At 43.9% G+C, this 19,062-nt stretch overlaps 1 protein-coding gene across 5 annotated transcripts in view; it reads left to right on the forward strand.

Moving 5' to 3' along the window:
• fahd2a (fumarylacetoacetate hydrolase domain containing 2A) overlaps window positions 1-19,062 on the forward strand; it is a 65,261-nt gene that overhangs the window by 39,141 nt on the left and 7,058 nt on the right. For all 5 annotated transcript variants that reach the window (XM_070866034.1, XM_070866030.1, XM_070866033.1 and 2 more), the window contains exons 4-7: window positions 1,585-1,644; window positions 3,471-3,633; window positions 7,013-7,121; window positions 13,947-14,034. In XM_070866034.1, the coding sequence (XP_070722135.1) occupies window positions 1,585-1,644; window positions 3,471-3,633; window positions 7,013-7,121; window positions 13,947-14,034 (420 nt within the window). The remainder of the gene's footprint in view (window positions 1-1,584; window positions 1,645-3,470; window positions 3,634-7,012; window positions 7,122-13,946; window positions 14,035-19,062) is intronic.

The following is a 19,062-nucleotide window of genomic DNA, read 5'->3' on the forward strand; positions in this document are numbered from 1 at the left end:
GGTTGGAAATCGGTGGTTAGTGGTGTGCCACAGGGATCGGTGCTGGGACCACAACTGTTTACAATATACATAGATGACCTGGAAGAGGGGACAGAGTGTAGTGTAACAAAATTTGCAGATGACACAAAGATTAGTGGGAAAGCGGGTTGTGTAGAGGACACAGAGAGGCTGCAAAGAGATTTAGATAGGTTAAGCGAATGGGCTAAGGTTTGGCAGATGGAATACAATGTCGGAAAATGTGAGGTCATCCACCTTGGAAAAAAAAAACAGTAAAAGGGAATCTTATTTGAATGGGGAGAAATTACAACATGCTGCGGTGCAGAGGGACCTGGGGGTCCTTGTGCATGAAACTCTTATAGGGTCCTTGTGCATGAATCCCAAAAAGTTAGTTTGCAGGTGCAGCAAGTAATCAGGAAGGCGAATGGAATGTTGGCCTTCATTGCGAGAGGGATGAAGTACAAAAGCAGGGAGGTCCTGCTGCAACTGTACAGGGTATTGGTGAGACCGCATGCAGTTTTGGTCACCTTACTTAAGGAAGGATATACTAGCTTTGGAGGGGGTATAGAGACGATTCACTAGGCTGATTCCGGAGATGAGAGGGTTACCTTATGATGATAGATTGAGCAGACTGGGTCTTTGCTCATTGGAGTTCAGAAGGATGAGGGGTGATCTTATAGAAACATTTAAAATAATGGAAGGGATAGACAAGATCGAGGCAGAGAGGTTGTTTCCACTGGTTGGGGAGACTAGAACTAGGGGACACAGCCTCAAAATACGGGAGAGCTAATTTAAAACCGAGTTGAGAAGGATTTTCTTCTCCTAGAGGGTTGTGAATCTGTGGAATTCTCTGCCCAAGGAAGCAGTTGAGGCTGGCTCATTGAATGTATTCAAGTCAAAGATAGATAGATTTTTAACCAATAAGGAAATTAAGGGTTACGGGGAGCGGGCGGGTAAGTGCAGCTGATTCCACGGCCAGATCAGCCATGATCTTGTTGAATGGCGGAGCAGGCTCAAGGGGCTAGATGGCTTACTCCTGTTCCTAATTCTTATGTTCGCCCCTCCCAATCTCTGTAATCTTTTTCAGCCTCACACCCCCCTGAGATTTCTGCGTTCCTCAAATTCTGCCCTTTTGAGCATCCGTGATTATAACTGCTCAACTATCCGTGGCCGTGCCTTCTGTTGCCTGGGCCCTAAGCTCTGGAACTCCCTCCCTAAACCTCTCCGTCTCTCTTTCCTCCTTTAAGACGCTCCTTAAAACCTACCTCTTTGACCAAACTTTTGGTCATCTGCCCTAATTTCTTCTTACATGGCTTGGTGTCAAAAACATTTTTTGTCTTATAACATCCCAGTATAGCGGCTTGGTATGTTTTACTACTTTAAAAGTGCTATATAAATACAAGTTGTTGTTGTATAATGCATGTAGACAGAAAATGGTTTGGCATTTTCAAATTTGTTTCCTATGAGCGGAGCTGACTGCAGATATTGGTTAAATGCCAGTGGTTTTTTTGCTTGTGACAGCCTCTACTATTACAGTACATTACTGCTCAACAGTGGTTCTCATTTGTGTCTTGGTCCCTCTTGCAGGAAGTGGACTGGGAGGTAGAGCTGGCGTTTGTCATTGGAAAGAAGGGGAAGCACATTAAGGTCTGTCCATGTTAACGTGTGTTCATTATCTGCCCAGGGTATAAACCGGCCAGGAGCCAGAGCTCAGAGAGTGCCTGTAACAGTAGCCAACTAATCTCTACCACAGACTCTTGCCTTCTCCGATACCACGTTTAGTGTAAGACGAGGCCACTGGGATCTGGAAAAAAAATCACAATTGAATCTAATGCCATAGTCCTGCTACCCTCCATTTAATCTGTCAGTGTTGGCAGATGGAGGTAAAGATCCAATGCAGGACTGGTAAGGATGCAGCCCATAGGAGAAGCAGGACTTCATCATTGAAATGCAGCAGCTTGACTGTTGCTTTGTACATCTGTGTGGGGAAAAAGACTTGCAACTATTTGCCTTACTGTGTCTCAAGACGTCCCAAAGTCCAATTCATTATTTTTAAATGACAATACTGCTGTTATGCAGGCAAAATTTGCGCACAAGATCCCGGAAATAGTAAACTAGATAAATATCCAATTAATCTGTTGGAGAAAGGAATGTTAGTCAGGACATAGGGAGCTTCCTGCTGATCTTTGTATGGTGCCATGAGATCTTTAATGTCCCCCGAACAGACAGATGGGACCTTGGATTAACATCTTATTTAAAGGCAGTCAGCTCGTCCTCAATACTGCATTGGCGTGTTAGCCTAGGTTATGTGCTCAATGGGGCTTGGATCCATGAGCCTCTGGCTACGAGGCAAGTGTGCTATCAGAACTGCTACACATCATGGCCAGGAACTCATGCTGAATGGGGCAGTAGACCAGGGCGAAGGTGCTTCCCAGCTGGGGAGTGGCGTGTGGTGCACAGGGCCTAAGATAATGGGGGACAATAGAGCCTCTTGGATGGCTTGATAGGTCAATGCAATTCCTGGTGTGTTGCTAAATCATTTTTATTATTTGAGCAACCAAGATCAATGGACAAGGCTTCAGTGCAGGACATCAGCAAGAGCAGGAGAGAATATGAGTTAAATCAGAGAGTTGCAATTAGGTGACACCGAGTCTGAATTTTAAAAACCTGAAGACTATATGAAGGAGTTGGAAGAGTTTTAAAGCCTCCAGCACTGGTCTGCTGGTCTCCCACTTTTGTCTCTCCAATTCCTGGTCAACACCCAGAACAGACAGCACTGTACTCCTATCCTGCAGAATTAATCTGTTTGAATTTGTGAGTCCTGCAGTATAATATCTGTTCTAAGCTCCGTATCCCCCATTAGTAGATAAAATCCCATATCCTGCCAGAGTCAAACATGAATCGAGTGCTAAAGGAACACTACTTACTGTTTCCATTCCAAATTTGAGCAGACTGTTCTGCGTACTCACTGGGTGTAAGAGAGGGGATAGCAGGAGAATAGCAGACCGGCTCTGAAGAGTACTGTGGGGAGCCGGTTGCTTTAGAATTAACACCAGACTAATTCGGGCTAGATTTAGGATCGCATCATACACAGTGGCCATAACTCCTGCTGAATGAGGCAGTAGACTTGAGGGTTTGGGGACCAGGTAGGAGTTGAGGCCAAGATCAGATAAGATCATCCATCATCTTATTGAATGGCGGAGCAGGATCGAGGGGCCACCTGGCCTACTCCTGCTCCTGCTCCTGCTTCTTATGTTTATGTAATAAATGTAGTGAATGGGGATGTGGAGCTGATGAGTCAGGCCGATGGCAGAAATTGCAATGTTCCCTCACTGTTTATCACCAGTCCCCTCAAAGTTCATTATTTCAAGACTCCACTGTATAGTCCTAGTTGGTTGGTTGGTAACAGAAGATTCAGACGATGAGTACTGTGAATTGAATGTGGCAATAAATATGTCGTATCCTCCTCACAGAAAGAAGAAGCAATGGACTATGTGGCTGGGTTCACGGTTGCAAATGATGTCAGTGCACGGGACTGGCAGATGAAGCGAAATGGCAAGCAATGGCTGCTGGGTAAAACGTTTGACACATTCTGTCCACTGGGACCAGCCATAGTCACCAGAGATGCTCTCTCAGGTACTGATAGGACACTGCATCTGGGGCCAGGTTGTGTTACCATGGAATCAAATGGAACCTCTGCCTGGCCCATCACCCCTGTTCTCGCTGACCTACATTGACTCCAAGTCCCCAAATGCCTCGGTTTTAAAATTTTCATCCTTGTGTTCAAATCCCTCCATGGCCTCTTCTCTCCCTATCTCTGTAACCTCCTCTAGCCCTTTAATCCTCTGAGATCACTGCGTTCCTCTGATTCTGGTCTCTTTTTAGACATGTCGTTTATATTTCCCTGCAAGCTCTTATCTACCAGTCTATACCAAATCTGTTTCTATGTCATCTTTTGATTATTACCCTTTGATTAATATCTCAATATCTTTATGCAGTTGGTACACCCTCTATAATAGTTCAAATTCATGTTATTAGATAATAGGGATGAAGAATAAAGATGCCTGCTGGAAACCTGGTGGCAGTGATTCAGTCTCTGGGTTCTGCAAATCTTCAGAACATTTGCAAATTGTTTGAGCTTTGTTCTCATGGTTTTTCAAGTAAGCTCCAAGTTAATTACTGCTTTGTATGAAGAAATCTTTCATTTCCAATGGCACTATTTGAAGACTGCGGGAGTGGGACTAACTGTTTTGCTCCTCGAAAGATCCGGCCAAGACTCGATGGGCCGAACGATCTCCTTCTATGAATTTTCCAGTGCCAACATTTCTTCCACAACACCACCAAAAGCAGGTGAACTAATAGAATTTACAGAACAGAAACCGGCCATTCAGTCTTCCGATGTTCATGCTCCACACGAGCCTCCTCCCACTCTTGTTTACCTCGTCTCACCCTATCAGCATATCCTTCTATTCCTTTCTCCCTCATACTTATCTAGCGTACCCAAAATGCATCTATGCTATTCGTCTCAAACACTCCATTCTCAACACTCTCTGCGTAAAGAAGTTTCTCTTGAATTCCTTACTAGATTTATTAGAGACTATCTTATATTTATGACCGCTAGTTTTAGACAACCTCACAAGTGGAATCATCTTCTCTTCATCTACCCTGTCGAACCCCTTCATAATTATAAAGACCTCGATCAGGCCACCTCTGGTTCGTTTCTACGAATTATTACCTCCAGTCCTCCTGCTTTGTTTCAGATGCTGTACAGGCAATTTAATTTGATTTTATTAATCGTTCCTCTCTCTTTATTTTTGACAGTTATTTTATTTCTATAACTTTATCTGATCCCTGCCCGTTCATGTTACCCTTCTTCCTTTCCTTGGTCTGTTATTCTCGTCTCTTATATCTTCAAGCTACTGATATTGCTACCATATCCCTCCCTCCGTCTTACTAGTTTAAAATCTTATCTACAGCCTTATCCTTTCTGCAAGGACCTTGGTCCCATTCCAGTTCACGTCCTGTTCCGGTTCAGGTGCTATTTCCCTCCCAGCGATGCAGCTCCTTCCTCTGCAAGTGTGCTATGAAATGGTATTGCTCTTTTAACCACGCATTCACCTTTCTGATCTGTCTACTCCTATGCCAATTAACTTATGGCTCAGGTAATAACCTCAATATTACCACCCGTGGGGTCCTGACAATGTTGCCACTAATATCCCTTACCCAAGCATCAAGTAGACACAATACCCTTCAGGATTCTCAATAGTGACTAGAGGATGCAATCTATCCCCTAAATTATCAAATCCCCTATAACAACCTTTCTGTTCTGCTCCTCCTCCTTCCCCCCACACTTGTTGCTTCCTGCTCTGTGGTGCCTTGTGGCTGCCCTTCCCACAGCCTTTCTCCTTATTCACAGGTAGCAAGTCTATCATATCTTTCCTTGCCTCAGCTAGATTCCTGTTAACTGTTAGTCAAACACTCTGATTCCTGAACCTGTACCTTTCTACCTGGTGAATGAGTTCTGGAGTAAACGATCCAGGTATTCCTCCACCTCCCTTATGTGTCAGATCTAACTCAATGACTAAGAGGCGGAGTGACAAGGCAGAGACATTTCCTACAGATATGGTCATCTGGGACAGGCTCACACTCTGTAGTCCAACACACTGCCTGTGCTGCCATTTTCTATTCTATATTTAATTACATACCGAATGATTATATAGCAGTTATTTATTTATCTCTAATGCTAACTCAATTAGTTTTTGCTACTGCTCAGCTTATTAAATTTATCCTATTGGGTTTATTTACTTATTTAAAGTTGACGCTTTGGTTTTTACCCTAGTCTTGTATGTGTTATTTTAAGTTAATTAGCCATTTAATTAACGATATAGTTACAGTTAGAGTGCAGATATTAGTTTGTTTTACCTCTCTGCTGTTCTGCGCTCTTTCAAGTATTACTCTTGCTATTGTCCTTCGGGTTAAACTACTTTGCACCTCCTTTCCCCGTTACACCTAATTCCCATCTCACCAAAGAATTCTTTTTTCTGATAAAATCTCAGAACTTGTTTTTTTCTTCACAGATGCAGACTGGCTCACTGTGTATTTCCAGAATTTGCTGTTTTTTTTTAATTTGTATCATTCTTCTCATTAATGTTTGTGGGATCTTAATGTACATAAAATGACAGCCGTGTTTGCCTGCACAACAGCAGTGGCCTGACTTCAAAATATTTCATTGCACGTGAAGTGCTTTGAGACAGTTCGGAGATATGATATGTAAAAGCGACTCTGTCCAGCTCTCATTATCCTATGTTGTGAAAATTTACTAGTGTAGTGCCTGCTTCATCCATTCGAGGGAGCTGAGCAGGAGTGCTTCATGATAAATGCAGATGAGGGCTATTTGACCATTCCAGCTCATCCATGCAGTAGAAATAATTTAGTGTCCCCATCAAACTGTCTCTTGAATGAGTCTGAGGTTTCCCCCTCCACCACGCAGGCGGCCAGTCTGCATATTATTCCGGCATCTGTCCTGAATTGACCCTTCATCAGTTGTAGCTGATGTCCTCTTGTTCTGGTATCAATTTTTACCCTGAATAAACTGGATTAAAAAAAAAAAATCAGTTATAGATTAATAGAAATCTGAGAAAGTAGAAAGGGTAATAACAAAGGAAAGAAAGTTAATAAGTTCACAATAGGAGAGTAGGTACAGAGTTCTGCTGAGGTAATCGTGCTTGGGCTAAGTCAACCCACTGAATGCAAGTTGTACGCAAACCTAAATTAGAAAATTCAGACTTAAAATTCCAGGCAGCGGGATTATTTTTAATGAATGGCTAGGTAGAGGCAAGGGCAAGGTCTATGAAGGAGGCTGTCTAATTGCAGGTATTCTTGTGCTGTTGCAAGTGGTTCTGTCTGTGCATTGCTCTCTCCAAAATCTCCTCATTCTCAGTTAGTTGGAGAAAAATGTGTTAATTCATGTCCAGCTTATTAATCTTGTAGTTCAGCCAAACATTCTGTGTTACAGATCCCCACAAACTGGGGATTCTCTGCCGGGTTAATGAAGAAGTGATGCAAGAGAGCAACACCAATCAGCTGGTCTTTAAAACGGAGGCACTTGTCGCTTGGGTGTCACAGTGAGTGTTACTTTTATAATATCCTTATTTACTATTATAAAATGTATTAGAATTGATTTGATATATTTGGCTGTCAATGGCACGGGATTAAAACAACTTGCATTTCTACTGCAAACATCTCGGAACACTTTTCAAGGTGGAACAAGCTAAAAGTTTAACAGGAAAAATAATTTAGGGGAAAGGTCAAAGTCTCAGTTGGAGAGAAGAGTTTTTAAGGAGGCTCTTGAAGGGAGAGAGGGAGGGGGCATGCGCAGGAGATTTTGGGAGACAGGACAGGGGGATAAATAAAGGAGACACTGGTAGGGAAATGGCAGGAGTAGGGAGCGAGCAGTAATCCAGTGTGGAGCTGAAGGAATAGACCATAAGCCTGATAACAGTATTTTACACATCAAAGTTCTTCTCCAGTGTTATACAGTACTGCACAGGATTATGTCAGTGCTATACCAGGGAAATTCAATAATGCCAATACAACACAATAGAGTCAACCTTTCAACAGGATACAAGTTTGGTGCTGTACTTTCTTCCTCTCAATCCGCAGCCTGAAAAGATCATGGTTCACTTGCCCTCCTTCTCACAGCAAGAGAAATACTTAGAGGGCATGGTGACCCAGCCCTATCTGCTTTGTGAAACATGACTGTCCCTTGTGCTGATATATAGACAAGTTTCAAAAAGTAGAATCATTCACCCTTCAACAGCAATTCTTTATTCCTTTCCTGTCCTATGAGAAAGAAAAGGAAAACCATAAACTTTTCAGGGAGGAATAATGGGATCAGGACAAGTAAAACATTTTGTGATGAGATTGGGACAGAGAGGGTAGGTCAGAGGCTACCAGCCAGAGCAAGGGGACGACAACATTCCTATTCCTCCAAGCAGCAGTTTAAACGTTTACTAAAATCAATTTTTGTGCGAGTCTGTAACCAGCGAGATCAGATTGAGACATATAGCCAAACCTGCAATTAGCACAAAATAATGGCTTGGAATTTCCTGCAATGGCAATATTGGTGACCACGGTGTAGACCAAACAAAGAGTCCATTCACACTTTATCCAAAGACTGAAGAATATTAAAAAAACTTAAAACATAAAAAAGGTTCAATAAACTGGTATTTACCCCAGTCCAACAAAAGAAAAAGCAAGGTTATGTCAGAATTTTCACTTATCTTGAAGTTAAACCATGTTCAGGTGTATACAGGCTACAGTGCCACTTTGCGGAATGCTAATGTTATTATAGCAACCTGTGTCCTCCCACTCTCATTTCCAATTTACAGTGCACAGGACACCATTTAGTCTAAATCCAGGAGGTGCAAATGATAATCAACACTACAGTTAATTCTAGATATCTACCTCAGACTCAGATTACAGTGGAATTTGGTTTTACTTCAGTGTAAAAAGACTTGGATATATATCTACCGCCTTTCACAACCACCGGACATCTCAAAGCGCTTTACAGCCAATTAAGTACTTTTGGAGTGTAGTCACTGTTGTAATTTAGGAAACGCGGCAGCCAATTTGCGCACAAGCAAGCTCCCATAAACAGCAATGTGATAATGACCAGATACTGTTTTTTTGTTATATTGATTGAGGGATAAGTATTGGCCAGGACACCAGGGATAACTCCCCTGCTCTTCTTCAAAATAGTGCCATGGGATCTTTTATGCCCACTTGAGAGAGCAGATAGGACCTTGGTTTAACGTCTCATCTGAAAGACGGCACCTCCGACAGTACTGCTGTAATGTATATAATGACTCGAAAGACTTGTTACTGTAAGCTCACTCAGGTGCAAACCTGGTTCAACTTTACTCGCGCCCAAAGTGCGCACATGACATGGTACTCGCTCTTGTATACCAGGGCCCGCGCACACGCGCATACAGCCCAATGACCTCCGACAGTGGCGCCCCCTGGTGTCAAGTGACCCTAAGCATCAATACATAACAACATCCCCCTTCAAGATCTTAGTATCAGTCTCTTTACAAATTAACACGGTCTGGGGCTTTTCGCTCATGAGGTAATCGTCTCAGTTCAACTCCAGTTCTGGGCGAGCGGTCTGAGTCAGCTATGACTGGAAGCTGAGTAGCCGATCTGATGGGAGTGGTAATGACCCCATCAGAGACAAAGTCCAGATTCAGTAATGACAGCAGAGTCTTCTGAAGAATGAACATTGGTTGGTTGGTCACTGACTGCATCTTGCTCAACTGGTTCCGGTTCATCCGTGTGCCACAGTTTTATCTGATCAACATGTTTCCTGCATGTTTGTCCATTCTTGAGCACGACAATAAACACTCTGTTACCCTCCTTGGCCGTAACAGTACCGGCAATCCACTTTGGATCTTGACCATAATTCAGCACATAAATTGGATCGTTGACAGAGATGTCACGTAACACAGCGGCACAATCATGATACCATTGCTGATTTTGACGTCTGTTTTCAACATGATCATTCAAATCAGGATGGACAAGAGAACGCTTGTCTTGAGACTTCTCTTCATCAGTAGTTCAGAAGGGGAGACCCCGGTAAGCATGTGAGGTCTTGTCCTGTAACTAAGCAATATACATGACAAACGAGTCTGCAGTGAACCCTGAGTCACACATTTCATGTTTTGCTTGATCGTTTGAACTGCACACTCTGCTTGACCATTAGACGCAGGTTTGAATGGAGCAGATCTTACATATCTGATATCATTGAGTTTCATGAACTCCTGAAACTCAAGACTTGTGAAGTACGATCCGTTATCGCTCACAACAATGTCAGGCAAACCATGAGTAGCAAACATGACATGAAAGCTCTCAATAGTAGCTGTGGACGTACTGGATGACATAATAATACACTCGATCCACTTTGAATATGCATCCACCACAACAAAAAACATCTTTCCCAGGAAAGGGCCCGCAAAATCGATGAGTATCCTTGACCATGGTTTAGATGGCTATGACCAAAGACTCAGCGGAGATATGCAAGTATTTCACTGATACACACATGATTCCAGATCAGAGTCAATTCCAGGCCACCAAACATGAGCCCTGGCAATGGCTTTCATCCTGACGATACCAGGATGAGTGCTATGTAGTTCATGTACACATTTTTCTCTGCCTTTCTTAGGCATAACAACACGATTGCCCCACAGTAGACAATCTGACTGAATGGATAGTTCATCTTTGTGACGGTTGTAAGGTTTGGTCTCAACACACATTTCCATAGGTATTGCAGATCAATCACTACTGAGGACACAACGTTTCACAACCGATAAAATGGGGTCATGGCTGGTCCAGATCCTCACTTGTTGAGCAGTGACAGGAGTTCCTTCACTCTCAAAAGCATCCATTACTAACAGTAGATCTGCAGGTTGAGGTGTCTCCACTTCAGGTTTGGGCAACGGCAGATGACTCAGTGCATCAACACAATTCTCAGTACCAGGTCTATGATGAATAACAATCATAGGCAGACAATGTCAACACCCACCTCTGGATACGGGACGATGCATTGGTATTAATACCTTTGTTTTCCGAAAACAATGAAATGAGTGGCTTGTGATCCATTTCGAATTCAAAACGAAGACCAAACAGGTACTGATGCATCTTTTTGACCCCATACACATAGGCCAAAGCTTCTTTTTCTACCATGCTGTAAGCTCTTTCCGCCTTTGACAAACTTTTCGAAGCAACCGCAACAGGTTGTAGCTTACCCAACTCATTTGCTTGTTGGAGTACACAGCCAACCCCATATGATGAAGCATCACAGATCAATACAAGATGCTTACACAGATCATAGTGAACAAGCAGCTTGTTCGAACAGAGCAGATTCTTGGCTTTCTCAAAAGCTCTATCTTGAGATACACCCGAGACCCAGTTGTCGCCTTTTCTAGCAGCATATGCAGTGGCTCTAATAAAGTGCTCAATCTGGGTAAGAAATTACCGAAGTAGTTGAGTAGCCCAAGGAATGAATGCAGCTCCGTCACAATCTGAGGTCTGGGTGCATTTTTGATGGCCTTGGTTTTCGAATCAGTAGGCCTGATGCCATCAGCAGCAATCTTCCTCCCCAGGAATTTAACTTCAGGTGCCATGAAGACACACTTCGAACGTTTCAGCCTGAGTCCCACTTTGTCCAGACGATGTAGGAATTCTTCAAGATTGTTCAGATGTTCAGCAGTGTTGCGACCTCTGACCAGAATGTCATCTTGAAACACGATGGGTCTAGGAACGGACTTCAGTAGACTCTCCATGTTCCTCTGAAATATGGCTGCAGCCGCACGGATTCCAAAAGGACACCTGTTGTAGACAAACAGTCTTTTATAGATGTTGATGCAGATGAGTTTCTTCAAAGTGGTGACAAGCTCCTGTGTCATATAGGCCGATGTCAGATCCAGTTTAGTGAATGACTTTCCACCAGCTAGCATGGTGAACAGGTCATCAGTCTTCGATAGCGGATACTGATCCTGTTTCGAAAATCAGTTAATCGTAACCTTGTAGTCTCCACAGATCCTGACCGTGCCATCACTCTTTAACACAGGAACGATAGGACTGGCCCATTCATTAAATTTGACCGGTGATATGGCCCCTTCACTTTGGAGTCTGTCAAGCTAAATTTTGACCTTCTCCCTAATCATGTATGGAACAGACCGAGCTTTATGATAGACAGGTCTTGCATCAGAATCAGGTGAACCTGCATCTTGGCTCCAGTAAAATTACCAATGCCCGGTTCAAACAAAGAAGGAAACTTCTTCAGCACTTGAGCACACGAAGTGCCATCCACCGAGGACAACGCTTTGATATCTTTCCAGTTCCACTTGATTTTCTCGAGCTAATTCCTGCCGAACAGCGTTGGACTATTGCCTGGGACCACCCATAATGGTAAATCGTGAAACACACCATCGTATGACACCTTGGCTACTGCACTGCCAAGCACCGGTATGAGTTCCTTCGTGTAAATACGCAACTTGGCATTGACTGGACTCAGCTTAGGCTTCACAGCCTCAGTGTCTCACAGCTTGTAGGATGTCCTTTGGCTCATTATCGACTGACTCGCTCCATTGATACAGCCACACCATTCAGCTTCACATTAACCATTATCGGTTGGCTCTTTGTCAGGAACGAATACAGGCCGTACACTTCCTCCTCGAGTATCTTGGGTTGCATATCTGGCCAGCACTGGACTGGTCATCATCATCAATGTGATGAGCAGCAATACGCTTGCTCAGTTGTGGGCACATTCACTGAAGATGCCCCACTTTCGAACAATCTTTACAGATGTACTGTTTAATCGACACTGATAAGGCCGATGATTGCCCCCACAACGGCAACAGGGTGAAATCGGATTCGGACCAGTTGGCGGACTTTGAGCAGCTACAGGTTTCACATAAGCAGTCGAGTAGGCCCTCTCATAAGCAGTTCTGCCAGACGATGGCACAATTTTGTTTACAGTACTTGCCGTGGAGCTCCGATTCTTCGATGATATCTGCCTTAAATTATCATCAATCGCTATGCATGCCTGGGCAGTCGTGATGGCCTTGTTCAAATCTAGTGTTTCTGCAGCCAATAATTTCCTAAGGATCACATCATGGTTGATGCCTATCATGAAGAAATCTTCCAACGCGTTTCCGAACTTACACGGCTCAGCCAGACGTCTTAGGTAGGCGACGAATCCTGACGCATCCTGGCCCTCAGCACGAACATGTCATGAAGCAATAGCGTGAGATGATCTCCTCTTTTGGCTTGAGATGTTCACGCACCAGAGCGCACAAATCCCCATACTCCTTGGACGTGCAGGCGACAGAAGATTCTTTGAGGCCAAAAACTTTTGGACCACAAACGGTGAGGAAAACCGCCCTGCGCCTAACTGCGTCACCAGCTTCCTCCATTTTGTTGGCCACGAAATACTGATCCAGGCGGTCGATAAAATCCGCCCAATCCTCGCCATCACAAATCTCTCCAGAAATACAATGGTGTCCATTGTGCATGCGAAGGTTCTTAAGTTACCTCGTCACCAAATGTAATGTATATAATGACTCGAAAGACTTGTTACTGTAAGCTCACTCAGGTGCAAACCTGGTTCAACTTTATCTGCGCCCAAAGTGTGCACATGACATGGTACTCACTCTTCTATACCAGGGCCCACGCACACACGTGTACAGCCCGATGACCTCCGACAATGGCTCCACCTGGTGTCCAGTGACCCCAAACATCAATACATAACAACTGCACTGAAGTGTCAGCCTAGATTTTTCGTGCTCAAGTCCATGGAGTGCGACTTGAACCCACAACCTTCAGATTCAGAGGCGAGTGTGCTACCCACTGAGCCACAGCTGAGGGAGTGTTGCATTGTTAGTGGTGCTGTCTTTCAGATGAGATGTTCAACTAAGGTCTGTTCAGGTGGTGGGTAAAAGATCCCTAGCAACATTCATCCCTCAACTAACACTGCCAAAACACAGATTAACCGGTTATTTATCTCATGTCTGTGAGACCCTGTATGCATAAATTTACTGCTGTGTTTACCGACATAGCAACAGTGACTACACTTCAAAAATTAAATAATTGGCTGTGAAGCGCCTTGGGACAACCTGAGGCTGTGAAAGATTCTATTACGCTTGATTTGAGCAACACTGAAAGTAGGTAATCCCGAACATTTAAATTTAACTTTTGGGAATTCCTCCTTCTCAGCACAAACTGATCAGTAAAACAGATGGAGAAAAGAATGTCAAATATGAGCAGGTTTTGGCTAATGGGATTTGACCATTATTAGCAGCGAGTGCTAAAAAAGCCATTTGTGCTATATTGCTTTTCTGTTCCCAGAACACCATTTCTAATGTGTCTTGTTGCCAATGAACTTTTTTCAGGTTTGTAACCCTGTATCCAGGAGATGTTTTCTTAACTGGAACACCATCTGGTGTCGGAGTATTCAGGAAGCCACCTGTGTTCCTCAAAGTAAGTAGTGTTGATTCTTGCCTTCATCTAAATAACGACTGTGGTTTCACTTTTAAGTTATTCATTGTGAGTGAAGTGCTTTGAGAGATTTCTGTGGGATGCAGTGAAACACAATATAAATGCAAATTTAAGCGTCTCTCCATTTTAACACCAATAAAATCTTCCTGCCCAGTATGCAGTAATAAGTGAGTAATGTTCCAGGGGCGCTCTGCTGTCTCATCCAAATGACCATTAATCATGTGTGAGCTTGGACAGTGAACGTCAGTTGACAAACACAATTCTGTCTTACCAGATGTCCATGTGTGCACTTTCCACCAAGAGCCCCTGAATAGTGATGAGCACCAGGAACGCTGGCTAATCTTTCTCTTGCCAAACATAGAAACATAGAAAATAGGTGCAGGAGCAGGCCATTTGACCCTTCGAGCCTGCACCACCATTCAATATGATCATGGCTGATCATGCAACTTCAGTACCCCATTCCTGCTTTCTCTCCATACCCCTTGATCCCTTTAGCCTTAAGGGCCACATCTAACTCCCTTTTGAATATATGTAACGAACTGGCCTCAACAACTTTCTGTGGTAGAGAATTCCACAGGTTCACAATTCTCTGAGTGAAGAAGGTTCTCCTCATCTCGGTCCTAAATGGCTTAGTTTTTCTTTTTCTTTTCTTTATCAGCAAGTAATCTTTTAGCATTGTTGTTGCCAAATTAAGTTAATCTAAGGGTTAAGTCATGGCAGGAGAGCTTGGACACTTGTTATGCTCCTCCAGTAATATGTGGGAAGTCAGGGACTCTTCCAGTGTCCCTGACGACTACATGTGCGGGAAGTGCATCCGCCTGCAGCACCTGACAGACCGTATTGTGGCACTGGAGCTGCGGGTGGATTTACTCTGGAGCATCCACGACACTGAGAATGACGTGAATAGCACGTTTAATGAGTTGGCCACACCGTAAGTAAAGTGTACACAGCCAGATAATAAATGGGTGACCAACAGAAAGAGCAGTGGAAGGAAGATAGTGCAGCGGTCCCCTGCGGTCATCCCCCTGCAAAACAGATACACCACTTTGAGTACTGTTGAGGGGGATGACTCATCAGAGGAGAGCAGCAGCAACCAAGTTCATGGCACCATGGGTGGCTGCTGCACAGGAGGGCAGGAAAATAAGTGGGAGAGCTATAGTGATAGGGGATCCTATTGTAAAGGGAATAGATAGACGTTTCTGTGGCCGCAACCGAGACTCCAGGATGGTATGTTGCCTCGGATGTCTCGGAGCGGGTGCAGGACATTTTGAAGAGGGAGGGTGAACAGCCAGTTGTCGTGGTGCATATAGGTACCAACGATATAGGTAAAAAACTAGATGAGGTCCTGCAAGACGAATTTAGGAAGCTAGGAGCTAAATTAAAAAGTAGGACCTCAAAAGTAGTAATCTCAGGATTGCTACCAGTGCCACGTGCTAGTCAGAGTAGGAATCGCAGGATAGCTCAGATGAATACGTGGCTTGAGGAGTGGTGCAGAAGGGAGGGATTCAAATTCCTGGGACATTGGAACCGGTTCTAGGGGAGGTGGGACCAGTACAAACCGGACGGTCTGCACCTGGGCAGGACCGGAACCAATGTCCTAAGGGGAGTGTTTGCTTGTGCTGTTGGGGAGGGGTTAAACTAATATGGCAGGGGGATGGGAACCTATGCAGGGAGAGAGAGGGAAGTAGAATGGGGGCAGAAGCAAAAGATAGAAAGAAGAAAAGTAAAAGTGGAGGGCAGAGAAACCCAAGGCAAGAAGCAAAAAGGGCCACAGTACAGCAAAATTCTAAAGGGGCAAAGGGTGTTAATAAGACAATCCTGAAGGCTCTGTGCCTCAGTGTGAGGAGTATTCGGAATAAGGTGGACGAATTAACTGCACAGATAGCAGTTAAACGGATATGATGTAATTGGCATCACGGAGACATGGCTCCATGGTGACCAAGGCTGGGAACTCAACATACAGGATATTCAACATTTAGGAAGGACAGACAGAAAGGAAAAGGAGGTGGGGTGGCGTTGCTGGTTAAAGAAGAAATTAATGCAATAATAAGGAAGGACATTAACTTCGATGATGTGGAATTGGTATGGGTGGAACTACGGAATACCAAAGGGCAGAAAACGCTAGTGGGAGTTGTGTACAGACCACCAAACAGTAGTAGTGAGGTTGGGGACAGCATCAAACAAGAAATTAGGGATGTGTGCAATAAAGGTACAGCAGTTATCATGGGCGACTTTAATCTACATATTGATTGGGCTAACCAAACTGATAGCAATGCGGTGGAGGAGGATTTCCTGGAGTGTATTAGGGATGGTTTCCTAGACCAATATGTCGAAGAACCAACTAGACGGCTGGCCATCTTAAACTGGGTGATGTGTAATGAGAAAGAACTAATTGACAATCTTGTGTGAGGCCCCTTGGGGAAGAGTGACCATAATATGGCAGAATTCTTTATTAAGATGGAGAGTGACACAGTTAATTCAGAGACTAGTCCTGAACTTAAGGAAAGGTAACTTCGATGGTATGAAATGTGAATTGGCTAGAATAGACTGGCGAGTGATACTTAAAGGGTGGATAGGCAATGGCAAACATTTAAAGATCACATGGATGAACTTCAACAATTTTACATCCCTGTCTGGAGTAAAAATAAAACGGGGAAGGTGGCTCAACCGTGGCTAACAAGGGAAATTAAGGATAGTGTTAAATTCAAAAGGCATATAAATTGGCCAAAAAAAGCAGCAAACCTGAAGACTGGGAGAATTTTGTAATACAGCAGAGGAGGACAAAGGGTTTAATTAGGAGGGGGAAAATAGAGTATGAGAGGAAGCTTGCTGGCAACATGAAAACTGACTGCAAAAGCTTCTATAGATATGTAAAGAGAAAAAGATTAGTGAAAACAAACGTAGGTCCCTTGCAGTCAGATTCAGGTGAATTTATAATGGGGAACAAAGAAATGGCGGACCAGTTAAACAAATACTTTGGTTCTGTCTTCACGAAGGAAGACACGAATAACCTTCTGGAAATACTAGGGGACTGAGGGTCTAGTGGGATGGAGGAACTAAAGGAAATCCTTATTAGGCGGGAAATTGTGGTAGGGAAATTGAAGGGATTGAAGGCCGATAAATCCCCAGAGCCTGATAGTCTGCATCCCAGAGTACTTAAGGAAGTGGCCCTAGAAATAGTGGATGCATTGGTGATCATTTTCCAACAGTCTATCGACTCTGGATCGGTTCCTATGGACTGGAGGGTAGCTAATGTAACACCACTTTTTAAGAAAGGAAGGAGAGAGAAAACGGGTAATTATAGACCGGTTAGCCTGACATCAGTAGTGGGGAAAATGTTGGAATCAATTATTAAAGATGAAATAGCAGCACATTTGGAAAGCAGTGACGGAATCGGTCCAAGTCAGCATGGATTTATGAAAGGGAAATCCTGCTTGACAAATCTTCTAGAATTTTTTGAGGATGTAACTGGTAGAGTGGACAAGTATTTGGACTTTCAAAAGGCTTTTGACAAGGTCCCAAACAAAAGATTGGTGTGCAAAATTAAAGCACATGGTATTGGGGGTAATGTACTGATGTGGATAGAGAACTGGTTGGCAGATTGGAAGCAGAGAGTCGGGACAAACGGGTCCTTTTTAGAATGGCAGGCAGTGACTAGTGGGGTGCCGCAGAGCTCAGTGCTGGGACCCCAACTATTTACAATATACATTAATGATTTGGATGAGGGAATTGAGTGTAATATCTCCAAGTATGCAGATGACACTAAGCTGGGTGGAGGCGTGAGTTGTGAGGACGCTAAAAGGCTGCAGGGTGACTTGGACAGGTTAGGTGAGTGGGCAAACGTGTAGCAGATGCAGTATAATGTGGATAAATGTGAGGTTATCCACTTTGATGGCAAAAACACGAAGACAGACTATTATCTGAATGGCGGCAGATTAGAAAAAGGGGAGGTGCAACAAGACCTGGGTGTCATGGTACATCAGTCATTGAAAGTTGGCATGCAGGTACAGCAGGCGGTGAAGAAGGCAAATGGTATGTTGACCTTCATAGCTAGGGGATTTGAGTATAGGAGCAGGGAGGTCTTACTGCAGTTGTACAGGGCCTTAGTGAGGCCTCACCTGGAATATTGTGTTCAGTTTTGGTCTTCTAATCTGAGGAACAACGTTCTTGCTATTGAAGGACTGCAGTGAAGGTTCACCAGACTGATTCCCTGGATGGCAGGAGTGACATATGAAGAGAGACTGGATCGACTGGGCCTGTATTCACTGGAGTTTAGAAGGATGAGAGGGGATCTCATAGAAACATATACAAATCTGACGGGACTGGACAGGGGGTTAGATGGAGGATGAATATTCCCGATGTTGGGGTAAGTCCAGAACCAGGGGACATAGTCAAAGAATAAGGGGTCAGCCATTTAGGACTGAGATGAGGAGAAACTTCTTCACTCAGAGAGTTGTTAACCTGTGGAATTTCCTGCCGCAGAGAGTTGTTGATGCCAGTTCATTGGATATATTGAAGAGGGATACGGTTAAAGGGATCAAGGGGTATGGAGAGAAAGCAGGAAAGGGGTACTGAGGTGAATGATCAGCCATAATCTTATTGAATGGTGGTGCAGGCTCAAAGAGCCGAATGGCCTAATCCTGCACCTATTTTCTATGTACTCCTTATCCTCAGATTTTGACTCCTGGTTCTGGGCTTCCCCAACATCGGGAACAATCTTCCTGCATCTAACCTGTCCAATCCCATCAGAATTTTGTGTTTCTATGAGATCCCCTCTCATTCTTCTAAATTCCAGTGAATATAAGCCTAGTCGATCCAGTCTTTCTTCATGTTAGTCCGGCCATCCCAGGAATCAGACTGGTGAACCTTCGCTGCACTCCTTCAATAACAAGAATGTCCGTCCTCAGATTAGGAGACCAAAACGGTACACAATATTCAAGGTGTGGCCTTACCAAGGCCCTGTACAACTGCAGTAAGACCTCCCTGTTCCTATACTCAAATTCTCTTGCT

Source organism: Pristiophorus japonicus, chromosome 22 (assembly GCF_044704955.1).
Source record: "Pristiophorus japonicus isolate sPriJap1 chromosome 22, sPriJap1.hap1, whole genome shotgun sequence".
Classification (NCBI taxonomy): Eukaryota; Metazoa; Chordata; class Chondrichthyes; family Pristiophoridae; genus Pristiophorus; species Pristiophorus japonicus.